The sequence below is a fragment of the Sparus aurata genome, chromosome 11 (genome assembly GCF_900880675.1).
Source record: "Sparus aurata chromosome 11, fSpaAur1.1, whole genome shotgun sequence".
NCBI lineage: Eukaryota > Metazoa > Chordata > Actinopteri > Spariformes > Sparidae > Sparus > Sparus aurata.
The window spans coordinates 21670257-21696818 of NC_044197.1; the positions used below are offsets into that span (position 1 = coordinate 21670257).

The 26562-nt window shown below is 40.8% G+C and overlaps 1 protein-coding gene across 2 annotated transcripts; it reads left to right on the forward strand.

Annotated features, from left to right (window-relative positions):
* Nucleotides 1-13232: 13232 nt before the first annotated feature.
* On the forward strand, nt 13233-26351 carry LOC115590852 (disabled homolog 2-like). Of its 2 annotated transcripts, none has more exons than XM_030432315.1 (10): nt 13233-13297; nt 13423-13618; nt 16465-16595; nt 19280-19378; nt 20125-20256; nt 20743-20829; nt 20930-20977; nt 21120-21179; nt 21366-21456; nt 24383-26351. In XM_030432315.1, the coding sequence occupies exons 2-10, from the start codon at nt 13534-13536 to the stop codon at nt 24805-24807; spliced, it is 1158 nt and encodes a 385-aa protein (XP_030288175.1). In that variant the 5' UTR covers nt 13233-13297; nt 13423-13533; the 3' UTR covers nt 24808-26351. The 2 variants fall into 2 exon arrangements, with proteins under 2 accessions (XP_030288175.1, XP_030288176.1); XM_030432316.1 differs by having other exon boundaries at nt 13255-13297; nt 13458-13618.
* Nucleotides 26352-26562: the final 211 nt, after the last annotated feature.

Consider the following 26562-nt stretch of genomic DNA (forward strand, 5'->3'; position numbering starts at 1 on the left):
CATTATAATGAATTATGTATCCTCTAAAGGTACTATTTGTAAGAAAAGTAGATTTTGAGTCTCATCCCAAGTCGTGACATACTGTCGCTCTGGGATCTGCCCGAGTTACCTGCAACTTGGGTGCACTGAGCCTGTAATGCTCCTCTTCTGGTGTCTTATCAGGATGTGGTTGTTGATCTTGTTTTTTTCCACTGAAATGTTTTTCTATCATGTTCTGAGTTTCACTTTGAGTTTCATTTAATGGGCGTATATTGTGGGGGATTACGTTTTTTTTTTATCGCTCAAACACACATCCACCCCCTCCTATCAACGCCTCAGAAAACAACTGAATTGTTTGGTTTAACCCCTACTTGATTGTAAATCATTGGTGCTGACTAAACTCTAAGAAGTTTTATTGTCTTGTGTTTCCTCAGACCTTTAATTGACTGGTGAATTCACGTTATCTTAGAGGGAGATGAAAGTTTGATTTATTTGAGGTTTGTGTCAACATATTGCTGATGAGCTAATACAAATTTATAAAATCCTTCAACAGTGGAGAAACTATGAGACAGAGAGTGTTTAGATCACCATTTCCACACTAACTGGCACACATTGGCAGTGGTTTTGGGTGTGTGGGTGACGTGTAGACGAACATTTTGCTATGAGCTAACGCGGTGGTTCCCAGAAGGAGAATTATCGCAGTTAGGAGCTCAGGAGTACCAAAGAAAACCAAGTTGTAAATGCTGACCTCAAAGATGGCAAAAGTGAACAATATAACTCAGCTGACCGCGAGAAAAAAAAAAACCTGTGCACACAGTTGACAAAGATAAGAAAATGTGTCGCGGCATATCTCGAAGAAATGGTCCTCAATGCGGCTTCCAGACAACTCAGAACTCTGACTTCCCACTACAACACGCACAATGGAACGCCGCTCAAAGTTGAAGTTCCTACTTGTAAACTCAGGGCAGATCAATCTACATCGGCCTCACGAGGGAGCAGCTGCCTGAGGTCCCACAACAATGGCAGCACCCATGGGAGGGGGGTAAGATTGCACTTGTATAAGGCTGACACGTTTACCAGTATAATAGTGGCATCATTTTCCTCCTCTTATCGGCCTATAGCTAAACGCTAAGGGTTCAACTGTGTGCACACTTTTTTTTCCCTCCTTTTTTGCGGTCAGCTGAGTTTTTTGTTCACTTTCTGCATCTTTGAGGTCAGAAGTTTGAAACTTGAACCTAAAATTCAAACCTTCTTCGACGACATTGCCAGCCTTGTCCATGACGGCTCAGAGTCCGTACCTTGCATTAATCTCGTTCGTATCTCTGCACTTTTTTTGAAAGATTTACAGACATGGACCAATACCTCTGATGATCGTGGGGGTGCAAGTGTAGCAGTATAGCCAATAGTTCAAGCGAGGCATGACCACTTTTCGAGGCGAGGTTATGAGAGTTGGTGAGTAGTTTTAAACATCTGTATGATGTTACTTCGCCTGGGCACACAGACAAACTGTTACTACAGAACAGCTGGGAGGAGACTGGATGGGAATCAAATGAAGAAAAAGTGGGGGTCCCTCTGTCCGTAAGACAGATTTGACTCTGAGGTGCGCCCTCTAGTGGTTGTATTGCTTGACATCCTTGTCAACTCCACGGGCGAGTGGAAGCATGCGGGTTGTGATGGTTATATTGTTTGAAACAGACGTATTTATCGTGTAGAGGGAGCATAAATGGGTATCAACCTGCAGCACAGCTGACCTCTGACCCGGGACTGCTCTCTCGCAAAAAAAAAGGACACTTGAATATTTCTGCCTCCTTTCCTGATAACTGTGGAATTCAAATATGATTTCAAATGAAATGGTTCCTGTGAAGTGGTTGTTTGTCCCTTGCTGAGAATTGGTATCTGATGAGTGGGAAAGTTGCAGAATATTTAATCAAACACATAAATAACCGGTTGGATTAAAGTGTTCCAGTGTGTTGCTGTGGTTGGTATTTTCCCACTGCGCCGTGTTCTGTACACAGCTCTGTCCCAAACAGGGATGACTGTAAATGGTTGTGAGGAACAACAGACGGCTGACAGACAGCGTGGAACACACGGGACGTCAGTGCACTTAGTCTGCTCCGACTCTCCAGCCATCGCACATCCATTACAGCGTGACTTATGTTTACAGTGGGGAGCGACGGCGATGGGGTCTCTGTCTGCTGCCGACCTTAAAAGACAAAACACAACACCTCTCCGAGAGGTAACCCGCTGCTGCTCATTCCCGCTGCAGACTAAAGGGAGCTAAAAACAACAAAGCACTTCAGTGATGCCAAGGCTTGGAAACTCCCAACGCCGACAGGAATGTGCTTCAGTTCACTGTGAATCATGGGACGTACAAGACGTCCCCGCTTTAGCGCTTTCTTGAATGTCGTAAAGGTGATGTGCACTTATAATGTATTATCTCTGCCTGTGGTCTCTGCAGCAGGCTGGAGCTGTAAAAGTGTACCAAGATTTTTGAGTATGACTAACAGAACACATCGCAGTGTATCCCTAAAAGGTCTTTATCGAAGACTATTTGGTCTATAAACTCATTTTAACACATGAATCAGCTCTTAAAGTCTCACACTAATAGATTATCAATCTGAGTGCATTGACTTCCTGTTAGATTCTGAAGCTTGAGTGTTTACGTCAGTCCTGTTCCCATTTTGGTGATGTCAGAGCAGTAAAATACAAGTGTTAATGTGCACTTTCTTGTTTTCATATCTGTACTGCGCTCAATACTGTACATATCTATTCACTTTATTCACAACTCTTTAACAACATATATTATCTGTTTTCCCACGTAAAGGGTCAATGTGTAAGAAATGGTCACCTCATTCATACTCCAAACAAACAAGGGGCAGCGTGTCACCAGGGTAACTGCCAACAACTCATGTAGTTGTAGCGATCTGGAAAGCTATATTGGGGCCTGTGTCCAAGTAGCGTTTTTTTTTTGCTTTTATCGACACGCCCCTTTGCAGCTTACCATCCTTTTTTTTTGTTTGTTTGACGTCAGGACATCAGAACAAGCATGATGTGGGTGCATGACATGATCCATAAGAGACAAAAATACTGTGGATATTATCGCCTGGGCCAGGAAAAAGAAAAAGAAAAACTGATGTCAACTCTGACAGATCTTCAACTCGGAGTGCTTGGAATGCTTGCAGGCCGGGCGCTGTGCCTTCCCTCTGAGCAGCTGCCACAGATGCTCGCATCTCATTGGGAACATTTTAAAAAAGATACTGCCGCTCGGAAAAAAATGCTATGTGTACACGGGCCCTTACAAGACAGGATAGGTCAGGGCCAGCAGGTTAGCATGCCAACTTGAGTACATATCTCTGCAACACAACACATAGAAGTCTTTGTCGTAACGTCACAACTGTTATTTTTTCTTCTATTTTTGAAGTTTTCACGTATTGCTCATGTATTGTAAGTGAAATACAAAGTGCATCACTCTGAGACTACAGTATTAGTTCACATCCAAATTTCAGTCTGTGGTTTGGTTCAGGCACAAAAGTACTTTGGTTAAGGTTTGGAAATTAGTTTGCGTTTAATTGTTGAATGTGTGATTGAAGCCAATACATTTGATTAAAAACCACCGTCTTTCCTCAACTTTAACCAAGTGCTGTGAAAAATACATTTTTTTTTTTTTTTTAATAATGCTGTTCTCAGGGTGAGCAGATATTGCGTGGCAAGATCAGATATTTCGATGGAGGACACATGAAATACGTTGCCACTGATCGTTTTGCTGACACGTAAGGTATGAACATGTTTACAGCTTGTCAGATATGTTTCCAACTTTCCAACGTTTCCTCATTTTGTTGATGGAGAACATAATCCAGCCTGTGTACCGTGTGCAAGTGTTTGCTGTCTCTTGCAGAAAAATACCAGATCCTTCTTCACATCATATATTAAAAAGGCAGATGAAATGTGTCCGCACAGCAACATCTGCTTCGGTTTAAGTGCAGCTGGAATATTTATGACAAAACACAATCAAGTGTGGAGGAGTGGAGAAGTCACTGAGTAATCATTACATCAGACAGAATATAACTCTTCTTACAGCACTATGTGACAGATTCTTGTTCAGGGAAGCTTTTGTTACCCAAATGATTGACAGAGTTGTTAACCTACTCCCTGTAGTGTGACGTCATACGACATAGATATGTTGGGTTTCGGTGTGTTTCTTCATGTTTTTTGGCGGATCCATGTGTGCGAGGGAACTTTTTTTCACAATTTTGGCGTATGTATGTTTATTCTGAATAATTATCTTGTGTCCTTGCATGACAGAAAATGTTAATGTTGTGGGTAGCCTGGTTCTTTCACAGATAACCTTACCGTGTTACATTTGCAAATGTTGATCCAAAGTAAAACAAAATTAAATGGAATCCACATGTCAAGCTAATTTGCCTTCCGAGGAATCTGTCGTCTCTTGAGGTGCTCGTTACGTATCATCAACCGAAGTACACACACAACACTGTGGGAGTAATTCTGAGGGTTATTTTAGAAAATGCTGAGAGATGTTGTACAAATTTAGGGAAACGCCTCCTTCACAGTTTGTTACGTCTCCGACTTCACTGTTCTGTTTTCCAATCCGGCATGAAAAGACAACCTTTCGTCTGACTTCAGTGCGGCTCATATTTCTTTCAGCGATGTAATGAAATACTGTACTTGCGCCTTCACTCGCAGGTTATGACCGGAGCATGACTGCATGATGGTATTCTTGCACAAAGCGGACAAGAGCTGCGTCTGTGTGCCTAGAGAGTACATCTAAGCCTGGTCTCTCATTTCAAGATGTCTCTAGGTGCTGCAAACATGCATGCGTCTCATGGAAATCATTTTTACCGAGTCACATTCCAGCACGTACAGCAAGACAAGTGACGCAGTTCATGGTAAAGATATTGAGCACCGTCATCCCTGCTGAGCTGGTGGGTTTCATTAATGGAGAGCAGAAATGTGGAAATCTGCGAGACATTCGATGTCGTCAGTCTCTTTGTTGTTGTTGGGTTACTACTGGGATTTGTTTTCCAATGAATTTCTGTTGATGCAGCTTGAGTTCCTGTTGACTTCGGGAAGCGCCCACCCACCCCTCTGCGGTTTCATATTTCCACGCCAGGTGCAGGTGTTTGCATGATGAGTCAGAGCAAATATCTTGAGTGTAATAATTCTGAATTAATCTCACGAGTAACTGAAGAGACGCCAGAGTAATCATAACATACTCTAGCTGCTTAAAGGGATATTCCGGCGTAAATTTAATCCATGGTGCACTCGTCAGGGCTTTCCCACAACGAGCAAGCAGCTGCAGGAGGGCGGTGAGTTGTGTTCGTTTTTCAATAGAAATCCGGCAAAGGTAGCAGATGTTTGATGCCTCGAACTATGAGCTGGGACCCTATTTGTACTGATGCTGAAGTTTGGTGCTGATCTGAGCAGGTTTCTTGGTTGGAGGCATAGACTACAGTGTATCGTTATCGTGGGGTCTTTTCTGAGGTTGCTAAAACTACATTAGCTAGCGGTCGGAAAACTTGATCTCTCGAGGGGGGGTCTTACTCGGTGTCACGGTGTGTTAGACCATGGATTAAATTTATGCCGGAATATCCCTTTAGCGTGAGACAGACATTGCCCCTTAAACTTCTGTGTTAAAATTAGAGATGCACCGATCAGGATTTTTGGGGCCGATCACCGATCACCGATCACCAAAAGCAGTATCTGCCGATCCCGATATTGCCGATCACCGATCACAGCGTCAAATCCATAAATTTTTCTATATTGTTGTCTTGTGTAACTTTCATATATTTAATTAATGATTCTTTTTGCACAACATTGACATTGTATTATTAAGTATAAAAATTAGGAGATAAGAAAGTATCATGAATTGACCACCGTTTTATTGCAGGCTGAGGCAATGTGCAATATTTCACACTCTAGAGACTCTCTTAGAGACAACTTGGACTCAGCTTACATAGAGTAACTGTAGCTTACTAGTGGGAATGCATGCAGTCAGGGTGGGAATTTTGTCATTTTAGGGCAAGTCCAATTGACCTTCACTTTTGTTTTAGGGGCACCAAGGCCACATGACAGGGCACAAAGGCCACTGAGTAAAATGTGTTGATTTACCTTTCAGACTGATACCATAACATCCTAATTAATAATAAGACATGGATTGTGTATTAAAACATTTTTTTTTATACCAAAATCAAGTTAAAGTTACATTAGAAAGTAGTTTTTGTTAAGTAGGGTTAGGGTGAGGTGATTTTTGTGACACCTCACTGAATATTAGTGTTATTGAATATTTCTCCCAATAGAAATTCCCCCAAATTATGGCAAAGCACATTTTTTCCGAACAAAAAATTGTAGAATAACCAGCAGGAGACCATGGATGTATTGAGTGATTTTGGTGACACTACACTCTGAATAATAGTGAAGTTATTGAATTTTTTGTAGTTTCTCTTTTCGGTGTTGCACTTTGTAGACGGTTCCTGCGCCCTCGTCTCACAGACGGCTGACCATACAGACCAGAGTTAATGTCCAGACGCTCGTTTTGATGAAAATACGGTTGTAGCTCGTTGTCTATCGTAGTACGGTAGGAAAGAGCCGTCGTTTGTGTTTTAACAAGGTTTCACTTATGAGTTACTGATCCGGGAAGTTCGAATCTGTGAATATATTTCCAACTTTACCGGACTAAATCCTACCACATAAGTCAGTTACGTTTCATCGTTACGCTGCGCTCGCTCGCTGTGCTGTAAGTTTCGTTCTTGTGTTTTGAGACGCTGCTGCTGTGTGAGAGGCTTTCACGTGAGATCATCGTGATGATGAGACTCCACCTGCGCGAACCGCGGACTCACTTAAGGTACTGTGAGTGATTACTGTGCACTCAGGTGGCTGTAATTCAGGGCAAGCCCGCTACGTTGACCGGGCCAGGGGCACAGAGGCCACTGTGGCGCGGGGCAACGGCGGCCATGAAATTCCCTCCCTGCATGCAGTTAATGCACTGTCTTTATACTTAAACGTCATCTGATCGGCCTGATGTGATCTATTTTGAGAACTCCGATCAAAACCGATAGGGGCATTATCGGCCGATTGCGATCGGTTGCCGATCGATCGGTGCATCTCTAGTTAAAATGAGCAGATGCTGCATGGATTCGAGGCCCCAACTAATTTCAGAATCAGGATGACTTTCTGCCTAATATTTTGTCATTTGACGCGCCCTTTGCGCATCGGACCTTCTTCGTCACCTGAAAAAAGTCATAGTTCGGTTAGGATTTGTTACAATTTGGTGTAAAAAGGTGAGGACCCAAATACACAACACCAGGGAGGATGTCAGGATATAGAACAAAAGGTCCCTTATTTAACAAAAGCTGAATAATCCAATAACCATGAATCCAAAAACAACCAGGAAGTGTAAATCCCCAAATACAAAGCAGTAACATGAAAGCTAAAACAGAGTAACAATCAAAAGGAGCAAAGAACAACTCAGGAAAAAAACACAAGGAACAAAGAAAAAACACAAACATACCACGGGCTCAGGTGGAACACAGGGAGCACACAGACACAGAAAAGGGGCAGGAAATCAAAAACTGTGAGGAAATGAAAAGCAAAACATGACACATGGGGGTCAAACTTCAAAATAAAACAGGAAATAAAGTTGAATAGGTACATTACTAAGAAAGGTAAATATTTACATTTTAGCAGATGCCTTTGTCCAAAGCAACTTACACTGATTCATTCATACACTGATGGCGGGGGCTATCATAGAAGGTGCAGTTTGGGCTTCAGTATCTTGTCCTAGGACACTTTGACATGCAGACCAGGGGAATCAAACCTGCAACCTTCAGATAACAAGACGCTGGCTCTACCCCTGAGCTGCAGCCGCCCAACTTGTTTCTGATCCTGTCACGTGAGTTGAAATAACTACTGCTGACCTTTGGTTTCACTCGGAGCACTTATTGCGGCCTCCTTGGTGAATGTCCGTGTGTGTCTGACCCATTCATCTCACCTGTCCACCCTATGCCGACCACGTCACTCTTCTAACGTGTTACCTGACTTCCTTCTTTGCTGCCGTCAGAATTACAACAGCCACTCTAGGTTGCAATAAGCTTCCTGCACGGACGACCTACCATAAAAGACCATTTTCTGGTGAGGACGGGCTCGTCACAATTCCAGTTTTATAGACACTTTCCCGCCAGACATTGTGGCTTGTCGGAGCAGGAAAAGCACCAGTGTGACCAATAACGTTAACGATGGCTCCACTCCATTAATTATCCCAGAAAGCCAGGTCAGTGAGTGAGCATGCACAAGCAGCACAGCAGCACAGTAAATTTGGTCATAGACCAAAGGACTGAACAAATTATGTCTCCATTTCAGAGGAACATGACTGGTCAGGATTTCATGGCAATCAACTTTTGCAGCTTTACTCAGAACCACAGATATGAACCTCATGCAGCCTTCTCACTGATCTTACTGCAGATCTAGCTGGACAACAGATACTGGAACAGTCTTGAGTTCACCCTCAGAGAACAATCAGCTCTGTGTGGATCGCCTTACTCGCTGTGTTTGCACATGCACCACTCATTTTCTTGCTATTGAATTCATTACATGATAACATCAGAGAACACAATGTGTTTGCTCCCGTTTACGTTGTTTAACTTTGCTACTGTACTGTCTGTGTATGTAACCTGTTCATAAAGTTAAACAAACACCTCTAGTGTGTGTAAACTGTACCCAGCAGCAATTTATATTTCAGGGATTTATGCCCTAATCACAGTAAGAGGCCGAGAGGTCAGTGGTAGTACCTGGCTTCTATTTGTACTTTTACTGTGACAGTACAGGAGTGTAAATACTTTGTTAAGGAAGGCCAAATTTTAATCGAGACCAGAGAAAAATGAGCTGAGAGATGGATACATGACCACAAATAGATACCTTACCTCATTGCTGTGCATCCTGCAAACACCTTTGTTTAAAAAAGAAATGTAATATAGTATTAAAAATGCATGGCTTTTGAAACAAATACAAATGCTAGCCCGATCGAAGGCTTTATGAAAGGAGGTGGTGGTTCTCATCTTTTGTCCGCGGGGGCCGCCAGAATCAACAAAAAATTAAAGTTCCTTATAGCAGCTTCAGTTTTCAGGCACAAGTTAAAGCAACATTGAAGTGGTGGTGAGTAGCAATTTGTATTTGCGTTTTGTCAAGAATACAAACCCCGGGTTCCTGTAACAATTTGTATGATGGAATTTAATGTAACGTAAGGGCTACAAACAAAGCATTACAAGACACATTGTCTTGAAAACTTGAAGGAAACATGCATGCTCAGGTTTTTTTTTTTTTTTTTCATGCAGCAGTCAAGATTTGCACAATACTGCGCACAACAGCATGCCAAGCCAATGTTTCCTGAACCGGAGACACTAACATCTGGCTGTAACATGCTACCTGCTAATCAAACCAGTTGATAACTTTGCCATCACAGCCAAAAATCAAGTAAGTGCAGCTATATAAGACATACGTAAATCTTTGCAAGCCAGCTAATTTTCAATAGCAACAAGTCCAATATTGCATCTTTCTGCAGCCTTTTATCTATTTTTTTGATTGCCCGCTTGTCTGGCTGCAGTTCTGCTGTGTTAAGAGACCGCAAATACACTCCGAGCAGAGTCTGCTGGGTTGGCAGAGCTAACTTATAGCTACAGTATGCAGCAGTTGCAGGTTGGTTTCAGGAAACTCCGTCAACCCCAGAGAGTTTAGGCAGAGCAGCCGGAGGACATCAGAGGTTAAACCAGAAAACGTTTTCTCCATAAAATATGATCCGGTTTGACCAAAATCAGATATAGTTATAGTTAGTTGCGCTACGGCACACAAGAAACAAGTCACTATAACATCGAAATGATTTCGACGCTGTTATTTTAAGATAAAATATTTACTTTTAGTTTCACACAAACACCAGTCTTTTGAGAGAATATCCTACGTTTAGTCGACTCGCTCATCAACCCCAACTTCTATCCTGCTTGGACTTTCTTGCTTTTTTATACATTGCCTGAGCTAGTCGTGCAAGGTACATGGACGCAAGCTTTTATTAGTTATGTCTCCACGTTCCTGAAACTTAAACTGTAAAATAATCCAAATGTCTGAATGTATTTGTAGAATCGTTAGTGAGTTCTGTTTAGCTGCGTTCCAACATCAGAGGACCAATCTAGGCTGCTTGACTAGAGTTTTGTGGTCAGTTCCAGTTATGATCCATAATTAGCATCATCCTTCACAACTCAAGTCACCCAGGCTGTAATTACCACAGGCAACGCTAGAAACTATCTGCGCTTCTTATGAATTTGTGGGTTTTATCAAAGGGTTTCCAGTGCACTTACATGACAACTTTATTGGAAGCAGCTAACCACAGCTTGGGGCGGGGGGCCTTCTCGGCTCAGCAGGAAGCCACGTGTCTTCACTTCTTCAATGCCAGCCTTGGGAAATTAGGCTGTGACTGTTATCCCACACTTTCCCTTTAAAAAAAAAAGAACATTTGAACCCCCCTTAGTGCTCTGAAGACAGTTGACTATGACCCTTTCCCGCTCTCAGTGTTTACCACAGATTTACTGATAACATGGATTAAGTCTGATATTTCCTGTCCGCAGGTTGCTAGAGTTTCCACCATTCTGCTATCCAACCAACATCTTCTGGTTTTGTGTATCAAATGACTTCACAGGAATCCCTCTCATTTAAAGGAGATTTTGGGCAAAGCTGGGCCTTATCTGATATAAAACGCTTCCTGTTTCTGGGGGTTTTGAACAAATTAGCTCTGCCTCCTGAGAAAATGTTTCTACATGCAGAGAAGCCTCTTTACTAAACTAAATATTGTGTCACAAGTGATCTGGCTCATAAATATTTATTTGAGAAAGTGCATCGCTCGCATTTTGATCCCTCTCTAGTAGAGGCCACTTTCTCCATATCCTCTTACACAGTCTGCTTTACATTTCAGACTTTGAGACAAAGGTGATTTTTGTTTTTTTGCCATAAATTAGTAATAATTAGTTATTTAGTTAGGTTTACTGTAAGTGGTGCCCACCTAGGAATCATCTTAAAAAACATTACCTTGTTTGTGAAGATTCATGCTGCAATGGTGGTCCCTTAATGATAATGAAGTGTGTGACACCCGTTACTAAAGCTAGATTGTGTGTGTGTGTGCGTGTGCGTGTGTGTGTGTGTGCTTGTTTAAATTAATATCAACCTCTTACTCAACTTAGAACTCAACAGAGACTCTGGTACCCGCTCTTCATTTTCCCCTCTCTTCTCTGTAATTTTATGGGGTTTTTTTGCAGTAAAGAGCCTTTTCCCTCCAGCTCCTGCTGTTGTCAGGTTGATAAAAACAGAGTGAAGCTAAATCCATTCATGATCCCAAAATGCTAAAAAGGGATATCTGAGCTGTTAACGGACGTAACACCTCCAGATCAGAAACCAAATCCAATTTGACTCCGGGTGTTTATTCCTCCAGAAGGCCTGGCTCTTCACCCGACTCTCTCCTCCAGAGCTGACCAGCGGCCCTGCACACCACCCAGGCAGCAAATGTCTCTAATTTTGTTTTGATAGAAACCTCTAGTGGCAGAAATTCCATACTACAAATTGTGTTTTGTGCTGGTGACAAATGACACATAACAGCCGCGGGAAGTACCACTGACTGGAAATGTAATGTATATAATGCTTATGTAATGTATCTGGTCCCACGGCTCAATTTTGCCGCAGGGCCCCGATGTCTTATACAACCATAGCACTGGGACTTAGGCAGAACACAAAGGATGAATATGATATTCTACTTGGCCCAGCAAACTTTTGATGGTTGCTGTGATTATCGCATTGGATAAAAGTGCTCTCACCAAACTGAACAGAGTCTTCTCAAAGACTAAAACACGCCAACACAATAAAAACATCTGACAGGATTGTGATCTGAGACAAACTCAGTGCCTGAATAAAAGGAAATGGACCCTTGTTTATTTAGTTTGAAACACTTAGTGCCTAGATAAACGGAAAATAAAGTAAGCTGCACACGTTCATTTTACAAAATGAACGTGTGCAGTTTATTTTGAAAACAGGCTCAATAAAAGGACTGCTGCTTTAAAGGAGCACTCCACAGATTCTATACATGCTGTTCAGCTTACTCATCACGGGGAGGATTACTCAGCCTGTGAAAACAGTTGTACTGGTCTACTGGGGCTTCGAGTGGACCTTCGTCAAGCTCGACAAAATAAACACAATGATGTCATCGTGACGTCATCTGCATTATCTCAGCCACAGCTTGAGACTGAAAGGCTGTGTTACGTCAAATAAAAGACGTTATTGCATTACAGGAAATGTAGGATCAGGCATCAAGACATCCCTGCTGCTCTGATTGTGGCTGTTCACTTGAGACAAGCGGGCAGGTTGAAATGTGAATGTTGCTGTGTTGGTTCCTCACTTTCACTTTGAGGGAATGTTTGTACCAAATTTGTTTATTTGTTGTTGTTTTTTAATTTAAAGATGTATGAACATTAAAAGTATGTACAACAAAATTGTCAATACCAGGGGCATGTGTACAGGTTTAAATAAAAACACAGCAAAAAGGAGCAAACTGAAAATTTGATAAATACAGTACAGTATAAAAACAAATAAAACATATTTGTTGTGAGGTAGAAGTAAAGTTTCCCTGTTTTCCTGCTAAAGGAAAACAGGGAAACTTTACTTCTACTGTCCTAAACTGAGGACAGTAGAAGTAAACCGCCAAGAATTAAATGCTGAACACTAGACCACATTTTAACAATCATAGCCTATTTAAAGTTGTGTATTCACAAGGTGTTACACAACATTTTCAAGGGCAATTACTTGTGGAGCAAGATGTCATTTCGCTGTTTGACGGGTTCCTGAACAGTGAGCCATCAAAATCCTGAAGACTGAATGGTTGCTTTATTTAAACAGCGCTTTGTTAGCATTTTCTGTTCTCTGGTTTCCCTCAACAACCTCTCCTGCAGAGGTTTTCAGCAAGCTGGATTCTTTTTTTTTCTTTTTTTTTTTTTGGCAGCCAGGCACATTCAGCTGTTATTTTAATAAATACCACCCAAACACCATGTCAAGTTCAATACATGACCTCTCACTCATCCCCTGAGAGGGACACCGCCACGTACTGACTATCCTTACAATAAGAGCCCCTTCAGTCCTCTGCAAGAGTTCCCATGTCTCCAATCTTCCAGCGGATGTTAATATATCACCAGTGAGTCTGCAGCCTGACCTTTGACTCTGGGAAGATTCAGTGGTGAGTCAAGCCAGGAGGGGGGTCAGAGCAGAGACACACTTCCAGCAGGTGAGGCTCATTTAAGAATTTCTCTTCTGCACAGATTCATCCTGTAACTGTTTTAAACCTGGAACGTGTTTTTCTTTGCACTTTGACAGTTTTGAACATCTGACATTCTTTGATTTTCTCTGCAGCAGTTGAAGACTGAAGTGTCTCTGTTCTCCTGCAGCAAACAACTTTGACAGCCACATTGTTCTCACTACATCCTGACCACTCCAGCCTTAAATTTCCAAACAGACCTTGTCATGATGGAGTTGGAGCAGAAGGTTGGGAGTTTTCTTGCTCAGGGCCAAACTGCTGTCAGGACCGTGCTCCCCCCCAGCACGAGAGGTACGAGTGCTCGGCTGCTGTTGATCGGAAAACAATACACTTTCTTAAAGCTTTTTCTTTGGAACAGTATGGCAGATTAGTTTAATACTTTCAAGTCTAGAAGTTGCAACATAACCACAGCGAAAACAGTCATTTTTTCTTATTATTAAATATTTGTCTTTAGTTTGGTGACAATAAATGACACTTCATGGCAACTGGATATATGATTTTGAAACGCTCAGTTCACTGTGTTTCTACACACCAATGGTACAGTACAGCACGGTGTGTCCTCTGTTCTGATCAGTGACAGCGAGTTTGTTAATATCTGATGGGAAATAGAAGCGTTTTCAGGTAACAGTCTTTGCTTGTTCTTCTTCCTTGTTCCTCCCTCATGCAACACCACTGGAGGATGTTCAGCTGGTCCAGCTGTTTCAGAAACGCTGTTGATGTCATTTGCTGAGTTACAGTATACATTACTGCCTGACTGGAAATTTGTTAACACTTGGAGAAGCTTTCGTGTCAACTGGATTAAGTGTTGTTTGTCCTAACAGTAGTTCATGTTGCTGGAAAACCACCTTCATTTCAGATTTCAAACATCGGATTTGTCAAAAAAGCTGTTTCCTTTAGTCTATTCAAGCTTTAAAACTGTTCCTCTAAAGTACCAGTAGTCGGTTTTGCACATTTCTCCAACGTGTTAACCATTAGTGATGATGATTTTATAGGAATGTCATCCCCAGATGACAGTACTAAACCTACAGTAGTCATTCTCTGATAATAAAATACTGGAGGAAGGATTTTAAAAGTCTATAAAGTATGTTCTAAGCTTACATAAGCTGGTTTTTGAGTTCAGAGTAAGGTCATAGGGAAACTGGCAATAGATACATTTTTTTACCATATCGTTTTTATTCATCGTTATGTAGTAATTGTCGATTGCACAATGTAATGGTTATCTGATAATGGGTCCATTGGGGTTTAGATTGGTTCCCTGTAAACTCACTTTCACCACACGATTTATTCTCCCAACAGGCCCAGTCTGGCTTGCACTCCAGAGATCAGCCTCACTGCAACAGCGGCAGTAACAGTAATACTGTTTGGAAACACTAGAGGGTGGAAAAGTTGTCCGTTTCCACTTTATGGAAATGTGTCATGCTTTCAAAGAATAGATAAAAATGTGTGTTTGACGCTGCTTTTAAATCTAAGGTATTATGTTTGGTGAGAATACGTTGTTAAGAGGCTCAGTCGGACCTTCAGTGACCCCAACGGGTGCAACCCTGTGAGAATTGTTTGCTGCTAACTTGCAAATACAGAACATGTGTTTTTCTGGCTTTTGTCAAACATCCGATGACAGGATTTGGTATCACACTTTTTAATGGTTATGTTTTGGCACTCACAGCACAAAAGTCAAAAGTTTAAATTACTTTATAAACATGGAACAAAGACCAAGATTGTTTTCTAACCCTAACTACATGGAATGTCATGGAAGTCATTACATTTTCTGCAAAACATTTTTGGCAAATTAGTAGGATAGAAATATAATTTCTAGCTGGACTGGTGATGCAAAGCTGTTGTGGTCCACTGATACAGAAGTATCTAAACATGCAGAGCTCTAAAAGTGAGGCCAACTCAGTCCTGGAGGACAACTAATGTAGCGGGAACTACCACAGAAATAGTTTGCCAGATGTTAAAATGTCTCTCTGCGGATAGATTTTGTCAGCACAATAGTGTTACAGCAGTGCAAAAAAGGCAACAAACTTTACTGGTGTGTGCTAAAAATCAAAATGAATTTTGACGATTTTGAAGGTGGGTTCCGGAAGCAGAGGAGTTGGAAGGGAAGCATCCATTGGCGCCCCGACATTACACCCATGCACCCACATTTTAGGGTTTGATGCTGTCATGAAACTAAGATGTTCTGGATGTGGTCTGAGCCGTGACTACTGAATGCTCATGTAATGATGTTGTAATGACAGCTGAGTACTCATCAGCTGGAACGTCAGGTGTGCGGGCGCTGCAGCTGGTGTGATGGAATAGTCTCTCGCTGCACTTTCTCGGGCAATAGGGGAGAGATTAGATTGTACCTTATCTTTTTAAAGGAAATGCACAGCTAAAGTTGAACAGCAGATTTTTTTTTTTTTATCCCACACACTATAACAAATGAGCGTAATGGGAAATGTGTTGATGCCCAAATGAAAAAATAACGCAGGGATTTTATTGGCTGTTTACCCAGTTTACTGTCATTAAACTAGTAGCCTTTGTTGAGATATGTTTTGTGAATTTTACTGGTTATTTAGCACCAGCTCAGGTCATTGACAGACTATTAGTTTGTACTCAACTGTCATACACAGTCTAACAGTATAGCACTGTATTTGTGCTGAACATTAAACTAAACTGTGACTAAAGGCCAGTAAACTGTTACTCAGTGCAAATGAAGCTGTTTAAAAGGCGACCTTTGTTACAACAGCACATACTGACATCTTCACAGTCACTAAATTACTGTTTTTATTCCAGGAAACGAGATGAAACATTGACCATGTATCGGTCAATCACTCACTGAGCAATTTGCTTACGCACGCAAACACGTAGAATATACTTTAAGACATATAAACACCACATGCCTGAACGAATTACCCATTTACAAATACACATAAACAAATACACACAAAACACATGCAAAACACTACCAGCGACATGAACGCAGACAGGGAAGAGCAAACATATTAGAAAAACAAATACACACATACTTTGATTAAATGACGACATGCACACACAATTAAGACACAACAAAGTCACACAAATACACAAAGACACACATTTCATCATTCTCACACAGAGTTTGACCCCAGATGTTCTCCTCTCATCATGTTTCCCAGGAGTAGTCAGTGAGTTGCTCTCACGGTTTCAAGGAGAAGGCGTTCGCTACAAAGCAAAGCTGATTGGAATGGACGTGGTCCCCGACGCCCAGGGAGACAAGATGTGCTGGGACTCTATGATGAAACTAAAGGTGATCTCTCCTCCACTCCACAGCCAAAATCAACTTACCTTTGTACTCTCTTAATTAGAGCTGGTTGACGTTCTGTGAGTCACTTTATCCGCAGGGAAATTTTAAATAAACATCAGATGCATCATATGCTCTTCATATACGTGAGCTTAAAATGTGTCATCAGTGGTTGTTATGACATGGTGTGATTCAAGGGTCATTTTTGGAGGCCTTTATTGAAGGAGAACACTCTGGAGATTGATGTTATCTGTTAGCTCACAAAGGTAACAATGAAAAATAGCGGTTACTTACTCATAGTGACTAAATTTGACTAATCAGCCCGCAACGTTAACTGAAGACAACTCTATAAAGGAATTCATTCCCCTTTGACATTTCCATGCTATAATAGTATTGAATTTTAAATGGCTTTTTAGAAACTGATCAACAGAAAAAGAGCTTTGAAGTTAGCTTGAATTCAAAGGTATATGGGAACGACTTGAAATAAAGATCCAGATCTAAATCCAATCAACATTTTCAGGTAGAATTTACTGTAAATACAACAAAGACTCTACAACTGTGCTAGCAGCTCTGTAAGGCTGCACATACTTTAGTAAATACTACAATCACAACATTAACTTACTCACAATGACAACGCTAGCATGCTGATGTTTAATGTTAACAAAAAAAAATCACTTTCTTAGGTCAGTGTATCAGCATGCTAACATTTGCTAATTAGCAAAAAAACATTAAGGGGTAACTTCACCAATCTTACACATTTAAGTGTGTTTACAGTAGTATAAAGCCTTTTGTGGCTTCAGAATCTGATAAGCTGCCTTCAGTGATGTCACTCAGTGGCTGAGTTGCATTGTTGGTAATGTAAGCAGCAGGTTTTGAAAAGGAAGAATATGTGGAAACAAGATATTTCTGGTTCAACTGTATCAATTTTGACCATTTGTTTTTATGTGACATGGTGGATCACCAAAGTCAGTAGGTTTATCCTCTGGAGATCATACTGACTTGGAGGGGAAGAAATAAGTATTTTGTTTTTTATATTGTAATTAATTTTGATCAGAAAGCTGTTTTCACCTTGACATTTTTGTTTCTTTTTTTGTCAATCGGTGATAAAGAAAAGCCACATTACATCTAGTTTGATTCAATTACGTGAGACAATTAATCATGAAAGACTACATGAACTATGTATGAACTGTAAAAAAGGTTATCTGGATTGATAAAAGGTTGTGGGAAAATTGCCTCAGTGGAAAAGGGACTTCTGACATCCTGCTCACTCTTATGTCAGTGACTTCAGTCCCGCTAATCTCCCAGGACTTTTATGAGCAAGTGTATATATAGGCCTAGAAGTGTGCAAAAGCTTTTAAAAAAAACCAACAAACAACACAACGTGATCCACAGAGGCTTAACATGGATGGAAGTCAGTGTTGTAGAAAAAACTTAGCTTTAGTCAAATCAATTTACTCTTATTAATCCCACTTTTTACATCCAACCCACCAAAATACGTTTACTATGAACGTTCTATTAGCCTAGCAACACATTAGCCTCAGAAAGCTGCAGATTGGTTCAATATAGGCTCACAGAAAAACTAAGTTCTACTAAATTAAACAACAACAATCACAAAACAGCAGCTTTAAAAAGAGTACACAATTATCCAACAAGGTAATTTGTGGAGTAAGTAAAACTCACCTGGTCACAGCTCTGACAACATGATGGACATGTCAGTTAGCTGCTGTGGAACTCTGCCAGCTGCGGTTGCTACTAGCAACAGAATTAATCCAAATGAAACCAACTGTTAGCTTAAGAGTAGGAGAACAGGAACAAAGAAGCTTTTAGGATGAGAAATTATGTCTATGTTTTATTAACATGATGTGATTTCTGATAATGAGATGTGCCGGGGTTGTGAGAGTGAAAAACATCCCCATATCCGAGCAGGGTAGAACTGGTAATGTTAGCTTAAACTCGTAGTAGCAGGCCAGACGTACTGATAATTGCAGCTTGAGTTGGAACAGAAAAACACACAATTCCTTTAATTCTTTAAGATTTTGCTCTTGTGTTTTGAGCTTTTGAAACGCCCAAAAAAAGTCACCACTCTTTTTGGCTAAGCCTGACAGAGAACTAGCTTACAGATTGAAAACAAAAAAAACAACAAAAAAAAACTAGCCTCTTTGCTAATTATTGCATATTTACATTAGGCCTAATGTTCATTTATATGCGCTGTCCCTGACACCGCTTGATCAAGAGAGTTAAAGCGGAAACTTTTTCAACTTTCTCATTAGCAACATGGGTACCGCTAGCTGAATGGCCAAAGCAAGAAAACAAGAAACAACCATAAAAATCTCCCTTTGACCAGGAAACCCTGATCTCAGTGCTATGAGAAAAGGCAGAGTAAAACACCTGGTTATATTAATAAGTAGGCAGGTTTTGTTTCTTCCTGATCTGGGAGGAAACAATGGCAGTTCCAGTTGTTCCACCGTTAGGCTACTTAAGTTATGGTTGCTAAGCTATCGCAAAAGACAGTGTGGAGGGGAGGGCTAAACATGATGCAACAAAAGATTTTCCAAATATGGAGGCTTTACTATAAATCAGAATCAATATAAACACGAGTTTCATTCTTGGACATGTCTGCTCTGTCTCTTGCACGTTGTAAACTCCTCCTGACACTGACTGTGCTCCTATTTTATTTATTTCCGTGTCAGGGCATTGAGGTAGCAGGAAGGAGACAGGGAAAACACAAGCAGCGAGTGTGGCTCAAAGTTTTACCCAGCGGCCTGAAAATCCTGGATGAACGGACCGGGGTGAGTTTCCCAGACTCCCAGATCGCTCTCTCCTCAGTCTGCTGTTCACCTGTAGCAGTAGCGCCCTCCTCAGGTTCATTGTTAGTCCTGAAATAGCGTCTACTTCTTGTGTTCAACCGGACCAATCATTTTGGTTCTCTAGTTGACAAAAAGCTTGGCTTAGGACACAGTTTGTCCTACTTTCAGGATTCCTCCGGGAGGTAAAGGTAATATTTGTCGGAACTGACATGTCTCTCTTGTTTCACAGGACAGAATGAGAAGTACATTGTGCCAGTTTAGTCCAGCAAAGATGTGTTTTACTCAAATCCACCTCAGTTCGAAGTGAAAATCTCTACTGTCCTACTTCCAATAATAGTCTGTTAAACACTGATGGTTTAAAAAAATGTGTTGAATGAAATGAGGAAGTAGTGTTTCCCGTGTGAAATTAATACTCCACCTTATGTGGAAGTCGTTGTTTGGAAATTATTTAATTTTGGTTCCACATCTGCTCCTCGTCTGGGCCTATTTCTGGTTCAAGTGCGGGTTGTAGCAGCACCAAGTAGCACAAACATGCATCTATCTATCATACTGCCATTTTCAGCAAACTCCTCCAAGCACAGTCCAGTGTCCAGTCCTTATCTTTTGTCATCAGGCTAAAGGGTGCAGCTAGAAAAGAGTTTGAGTTGTTACTTTGTTTTCAGTGCAGACTGGCTGTGTTGTGTAACATTACCAAAAAACTAAAATCCTCTTCATTATCTGTTCTTCAGGCTGTACTTTATGACCATGACCGGAGCAGAATCAGCTCTCTGCAGAAAGATGAATCTGACCCCAGAGCTCTGTCCTACATCTACCGACACGAAGACACCTACATTCTGTTCTACATCAGGACGGCCACTCTGGTAACAACACAGAGTGCTGCGCAGGAAACATGCAGATTGTTTTAAAAACATCTGAACAACAGAGGGTGTCATTCATAGATGTTAGTCATGGTTATGTTTTAAACAATGAAAACAAGATGTCCAGTTAATACCTGGTGTTGGGTTGCATTCAGTTAAAGTTAAGTTGATATAAGTTAAGCAAGGTTAAGCTCAGTTTAGTTAAGCTAAGTAAAATTAAGCTAAAATAAGCGAAGATAAGTTAAGCTAAAATAAATCCAGCTAACTAAAGTTAAGTCAAGCTAAGCGAAGCTAAGTTAAGTTCAGTGGAGCTAAATTAAGCTAAGTTCATTAAATAATTAATTAATTAATTAACTAATTAATTAAATGTTACTTGCTGAATGGAGTTGTAGGAAGAAAAAACATCCAGTCACTCTATTGTGACATTGGACTTGGCTGTACACTGCATCATGTCTGGTCCGCCATGTGATGCTGTAATGTGTCCATCAGGCAGATCCAGTCCTGGCTGACATCGAGACGGTTTGTCGGGGTTTGGAGCATGAGACACCACAGGAACATCCACAGGCACCGACACATGTCAGAGAAAATCTTTACTTTGTTTGTCTATTGGAGGGGTTTCATGTGGGTGTGTTTTTTGTGTGTGTTTTTTTTTACCAGTGTTGTTTGTTTGTTTCAGACCAGTCCTCCACTGCTTCTAAATGACGTTTCAGCCCCTCCAGCAGAGGTGAATGAAGAATAACAACACTTAAGACTCCTGATCTTTTTCTAAAGTTTATTGTTGAACAATTCTTGATCTTTGTTTCCCCTTAATGGTGACGGTCACATGTACAAACGTCTTCAGTGTTTGAATGTGCTGTTATTTTCAGGGACCAGCTTTAGAGAATATCTTTAGTCCACCAGACTCTTCATCAGGACCTTCACACCAGGTAAAATCAACAAAACCGTAACACCTGAATGTTTTAATCCACACTGTCTTACAGCACAATGAGGGATGATTTGTCATTCATATCCATTAACAGTTCTGCCACTTTACTGTTGGTTGATGACTGTTTGATTGAGAAAACTGTTTTATTAAACACAGACTATAGTGTTTTCTGTTTCTCTGCCTACAGGCTTCTTCCACGAATGAGTTGATGGAAATCTTCTCCCCCAAGATGGAATCACCAATGGTGCCCAGCCAGAGTCTATGTACCAGTCAGCCAGGTCAGTGAACCAGTTACTGTGTAAGATATGGATGAAGCTGGGTTTAATGTCTCAATCTCTAGTTTCAAATCTTCTTTAATTCAGAGTGATGTTCATTTTGTAAAATAGATGATACGCAGGGTACGCTTGGGTACATGGCTACCTTGTGATTGGTATTTGAGTTCTCAGTCAGATCTGATTAGCGCCACCATTTTATCCCAGTACTGTCAAATTTGGCTCCAATTGGTTTTTTGCTGTAATGCCAAACTCAGGGCTTTAAAATGGTAGTCCACAAACTGAAGGATGACGTCACAGTGGGTTTACACTTGGTTGCGACGTGAGGCCGACGTGAGATGTTTTGCGAGTCTCTCAGAGACTCTGAGTCTCTTTTGCTCGAGTTACCAAAGACTCAAACCATTCATCTTACAACTCAAACATGTCATTTTTAGAAGTAGTTTGTTGATTCTTCTTAAAAAATTATTAAAATTCATAGCCTATAAACTATATTGTATTCTTAACATATTAAAGAGTCCCATCTGTTTACTTATATTATATAATATATAATATATATATAATATTTACGATTGTCATTTGAGGTTTTTTTGTAATAAATGTCCATCACAGGTTGTTATGACCATTTGTGATTTCCAATCTATTTGATGTTAATATGCATTAAACTGTGATCAACCGGACTTGCTTTACGGTACGTATTATGAAACCAACGCTATCTAAATAAGATACACATAGAGAATATGTAAGGGATAATAGAATGAATCAGGACGAATCAGGTTCTTCCGGTTCTTCCTGTCAGGACTTATTTTCCCAATAATGACCGCTGTTCTATACATTATCCCGCTTATTACACGGCTACTTGCCAACACGGAAAACAAATTCGCACAGTGTGTCTTTTTACAATGTATTTGTTACCATTCATAGTGTTTTTCAGCAGAGAAATATAGTTCACCAAACCGACGCCGTTTCGCTTCTCCCTCTTCGCTGCTTTCCTCTCTTTTTCTTTTCTTGACCGGTGACGACAACTCAGCCTTTTGCCAAGACTCAAAATCTTCCATATTCTATCCATATTTTCCAAAAAATTTAAGTTAATGTGAAACTCATCCATACTAGTGGCCTAGGAGTACATTTTTTTCCGATATGAAGTAGACTACAGATCAGCTGACGTCGCTTAGTGACAGAAGACGCTGGGGTGATAAGTGACCGGACTACTTAAGGAGCGAAGATTTTAGAGCGAGGAGTGCTACGAAATACGTGAATCAGAGGCAAAAAGGCCCCTTCCCTTGACGACAGTCAAATATGCTTAGCAGCGGTCAATTATACGAAAATAATTGACCGCCAAACGTTGGGAAGGTCCATTCAAGTGAATGGAGCATTCTACAGCATTAAGAAGAGCTGCGTAATAAGATATAATATATAGGGGGGGTACATTATTTTGATTAAATGAATGACATGCAGGATTTTCCATGAAAAAAACTATGTATGGATTCATATAAAAAGTCTTCTATTTTAATCATGACTTATGATGCACTAGAAGTGTAGCTGTATCTCCAGAGATCCTGCCGTCTGCCTGTATTTTCTTCTGCTCTGTTAGAGTGTTTCTAGAAGTAAGCGGTTCTTGAGGTATTAGTATAGTATAAAATAGTTCATTGTTGAGTCTCATTCCCAACCAAAAGTGATGGTGTTTGATGACCAGGGGATGGTATGTTTACTAACAGCAAATGACAAATCCTGCGTAGTATACCTTAGATTTTAGCAACTACCGTTTGTAGTGTTTTGTTTGTAGGCTTAACAGGCACGGACACAAAATGACAGGACATGAAGGCGTAGAATATGATAACAGTACAGCCCTTTCCACATTATGGGTGTGCTCTCATGCAAATATCACATCAGGCAAACAGACAAACAATGATCACTTTCCTTTTCTTGATTTCAAGACGACTCACTGTTGGCATCGCTGTCTATCTGAATCAGAGATTTAACACATCTGTGTTGTGTGACCACACTTCACACTGTGGCGTTCAAACTGTGGTCGAATGAAACAGTTGAATAATATTTCAGTGTGCGCCAGATTTAAACAAACCACTTTATCTCACTATAAACAAGTCAAGAGAGCAGCGATCTGGAGCCTCACTGATCCTCTTAAACCAATAACCTTTGACCTGGGGGTGCCCGAGAGATGCACACAGTATTTTCCCATGTTCCCATATTTGATATATGTTTTCCCATGGCACGGCTGAAGAAGAGCCAAGTTTCAGTCGCGCTTTAATATGAGAGGAATGTGCAGTGTTCACTGTGTATAAACGATGAAACGAGTTATCTCAGATGTATTTTGCCTCACTCGTCACATGCTCAGTTCCCACACTGAAGGATTCAGTCAGGCCGTCTCAACCTTCACCTCTTACTCTGCTAAAACCGCCATGTATGGAACGACAGCCATAAGCACTGGACTCGATTATTACTAGAATACGAACACGTTGGTTGGCGCTTGTCTCCAGAGTGTGTGAGTGGGCGGTAGTGTGATGTTCATGCAGTCCAGTAAAGGTTAAAAAGGCGGTGTGATTCATGTATTCAACACCAGAGGCCGAGGATTTCTTTTTTTTATGATTGGTAAAAAGCATGATTAAACAATATACTTGACACTAGATTTACAGGTCACCCCACTCACGACACACCAATAAAACACATTATGAAATACAATAATAATGACGATAAGAAGAGTAATAAGAAATAAAAACTATTTAGAAAATGGATTTAAAGGAGAAGACAGTAATAACCAAATTAGAAAAAATAGAAAGGAGATAGTGGAAAGAGAAGATTGAAATAAAATATGTTTTATATTTGTGTTTTATTTTGTTGGGTTCAGTGTAATGAGCATTAATATGTAGCGATGCAGCCAGGGCACTACTTTAATTTATCTCCTTCTTCTTCTCAGAGTCTCCACAGCTCTCCTGCCCTCCAACGCTCTCCAGCTCTCAGATCCTCTCCATGTTCCCCACACAGCCAGTGGGGGGCTCTCCATACTCCTCTCCTACCTACCCCCCCACCAACATGCCCTGGGGCCAGCAGGGGCTTGTGGGTAATCAGTGGGCAGGCCCTGCTGGGGCGCCCTGGCCCCCGGTGCCAAATGGTATGCAAGCATGGGCACCAATTGGCCTCACAGCGCTCCCAGCAGGCGGCCAGGTTCAGGGTCACGACTCTCAGCCGGGAACCGTTAGTGGAGGAAACACACCCACCTCACCCACTGCTGTCAACGAGTGTGTCGACCCGTTAGACTCCCTCTGGACTGGTCTTGGTGCCTCTGGAGCAACAGTACCAGTGCAGCCAGCGCCCCCCACCTTAAACCAGAATCTGATCTGATGATTTGAAAAATTGTTGATGTGGTTTGGATTTTTTGCTGAAAAAAAATTAATAGATTTCAAATGAAAGGACAAGTTCAGCTAAAAGTGTAAATAGACTCATTATGTACTCAACCCTATGGTGATAGAAAGCTGGGAGTCAATAAACATTTCTGGAACTTCACAGCAGAACAGCGGTGCAGCCCCAACAACTGATGTAGATGGGGACTTGTTTTAAAATGTAAAATGCAGGAATACAGTCTGCGGATGCCCAAATTGATTTGAAAAGATGTTATTTAAATCCTCGACGACTTCATTGATATGATTGCGCTTTTTGCTTTGTAGCTACAATGAAGATTTGGGCTTTAAAGCGGGTGCAAATAACATCTTTTATTATTAATTTGGGATCTGTAGGCTTCAGAGACTTGGATTATGGAGCCTTTATGGGTTATTTAGTGCAGTTATCCACATCTACTTCAGCTGTTCAGGAGAACACTGCAACACTGTTTTGCTGTGAAGCTCCAGAAACGTCTGGAGTCCTAAACCGCCCCTGACTTTCCAATGGCATTAGGGCGAGTAGATAATGACTGAATTGTTCATATTTTTCATGAACTTATCCTTTAACACCACTAAATTTTCCTGATTTTGATTTACATGGAAGTTGTGGATGAACATGAAAGCTGCTGCAAGCTCTGGCATTGTTTTAGCCAATTTCCTCTCTGTTTTGCAATTAGCACTCCCCTCCCTCGTCCTTATGTCGCCACACTTTAACAACTCCTTTCTCTCTTTGTCTCTTCCTTTTTCTTCAAGCGTTTGGTAGTATAAGCAGTCAATTGGTGCTTACACCTACACAGGAGGATCCTGCTCTTTTCCCCTGAGCATTAGGGAGTTCTCTATCCTGAGTGGATAAAGTAGGCAGGGTTGCCGGAAAACATCAGCAAAGAGAGGAGAGACATGAGTTACTGACCAAACACTCTATAGCAGTGACGACTGTTGGAATATAGCGATATGATGCAGGACTTTGTTTTCAGTTCTAAATTAATGTAAGAGCGTTGAATGGATTTTTAAAAGCACTCGGACGACAGCAGCTAAACCTCTCGCAGCACATGGTATTTGTGTAACCGTCACCATAAATGGTAACAAAAAAGATACATGAGAGAAAGAAGAAACAGCTGCTCACTGAAACCCACACAAATGTCATTTCAAATGTTATTTTGTGTAAATCTTGACTTCCTTTATTTGTAATCAAATATTTGTGTTGCTATTAAAAAAAACTAGAAGATTAGCCGATAATTACTGTCACTGTGAACTGAGAAATACTGTGGCGTGATCCAAAACAGAACAGATTCACTGTTTACATGGAAAAATTACAGTTGAAATCCTAAAATACTATCAATAAAGATGTCAGCATTTGACACTAATCAAATTTGATTTAGTATGTTCTGTTTTTTGAGTTTCACCTAATACTTGAAATGACTTTTTCTCTCTTTATTTGGTTTGTGCTTCTTTGATATCAAATTAACTTGATTTTTTTTCTCTAAAAAAATTAATAAAATACAAATAAAACTCATATTGTGTCCTTCTGTTTTTCTTCTTTCTGCTTTTCTTATCCTGTTGCTGAGAAAAAGAGTGTATAGACATGAGAGAAAGGTAATGCTGCTTCTCTGGAAATGTCGTCACGTTGCCCCAGATGCCTGTACGTTGTACACTATCACATACAAAACTAAAAAACCGGCCCTTTCAAGAAGAAATGAAACAAACTGGCTGGCAGCATGAT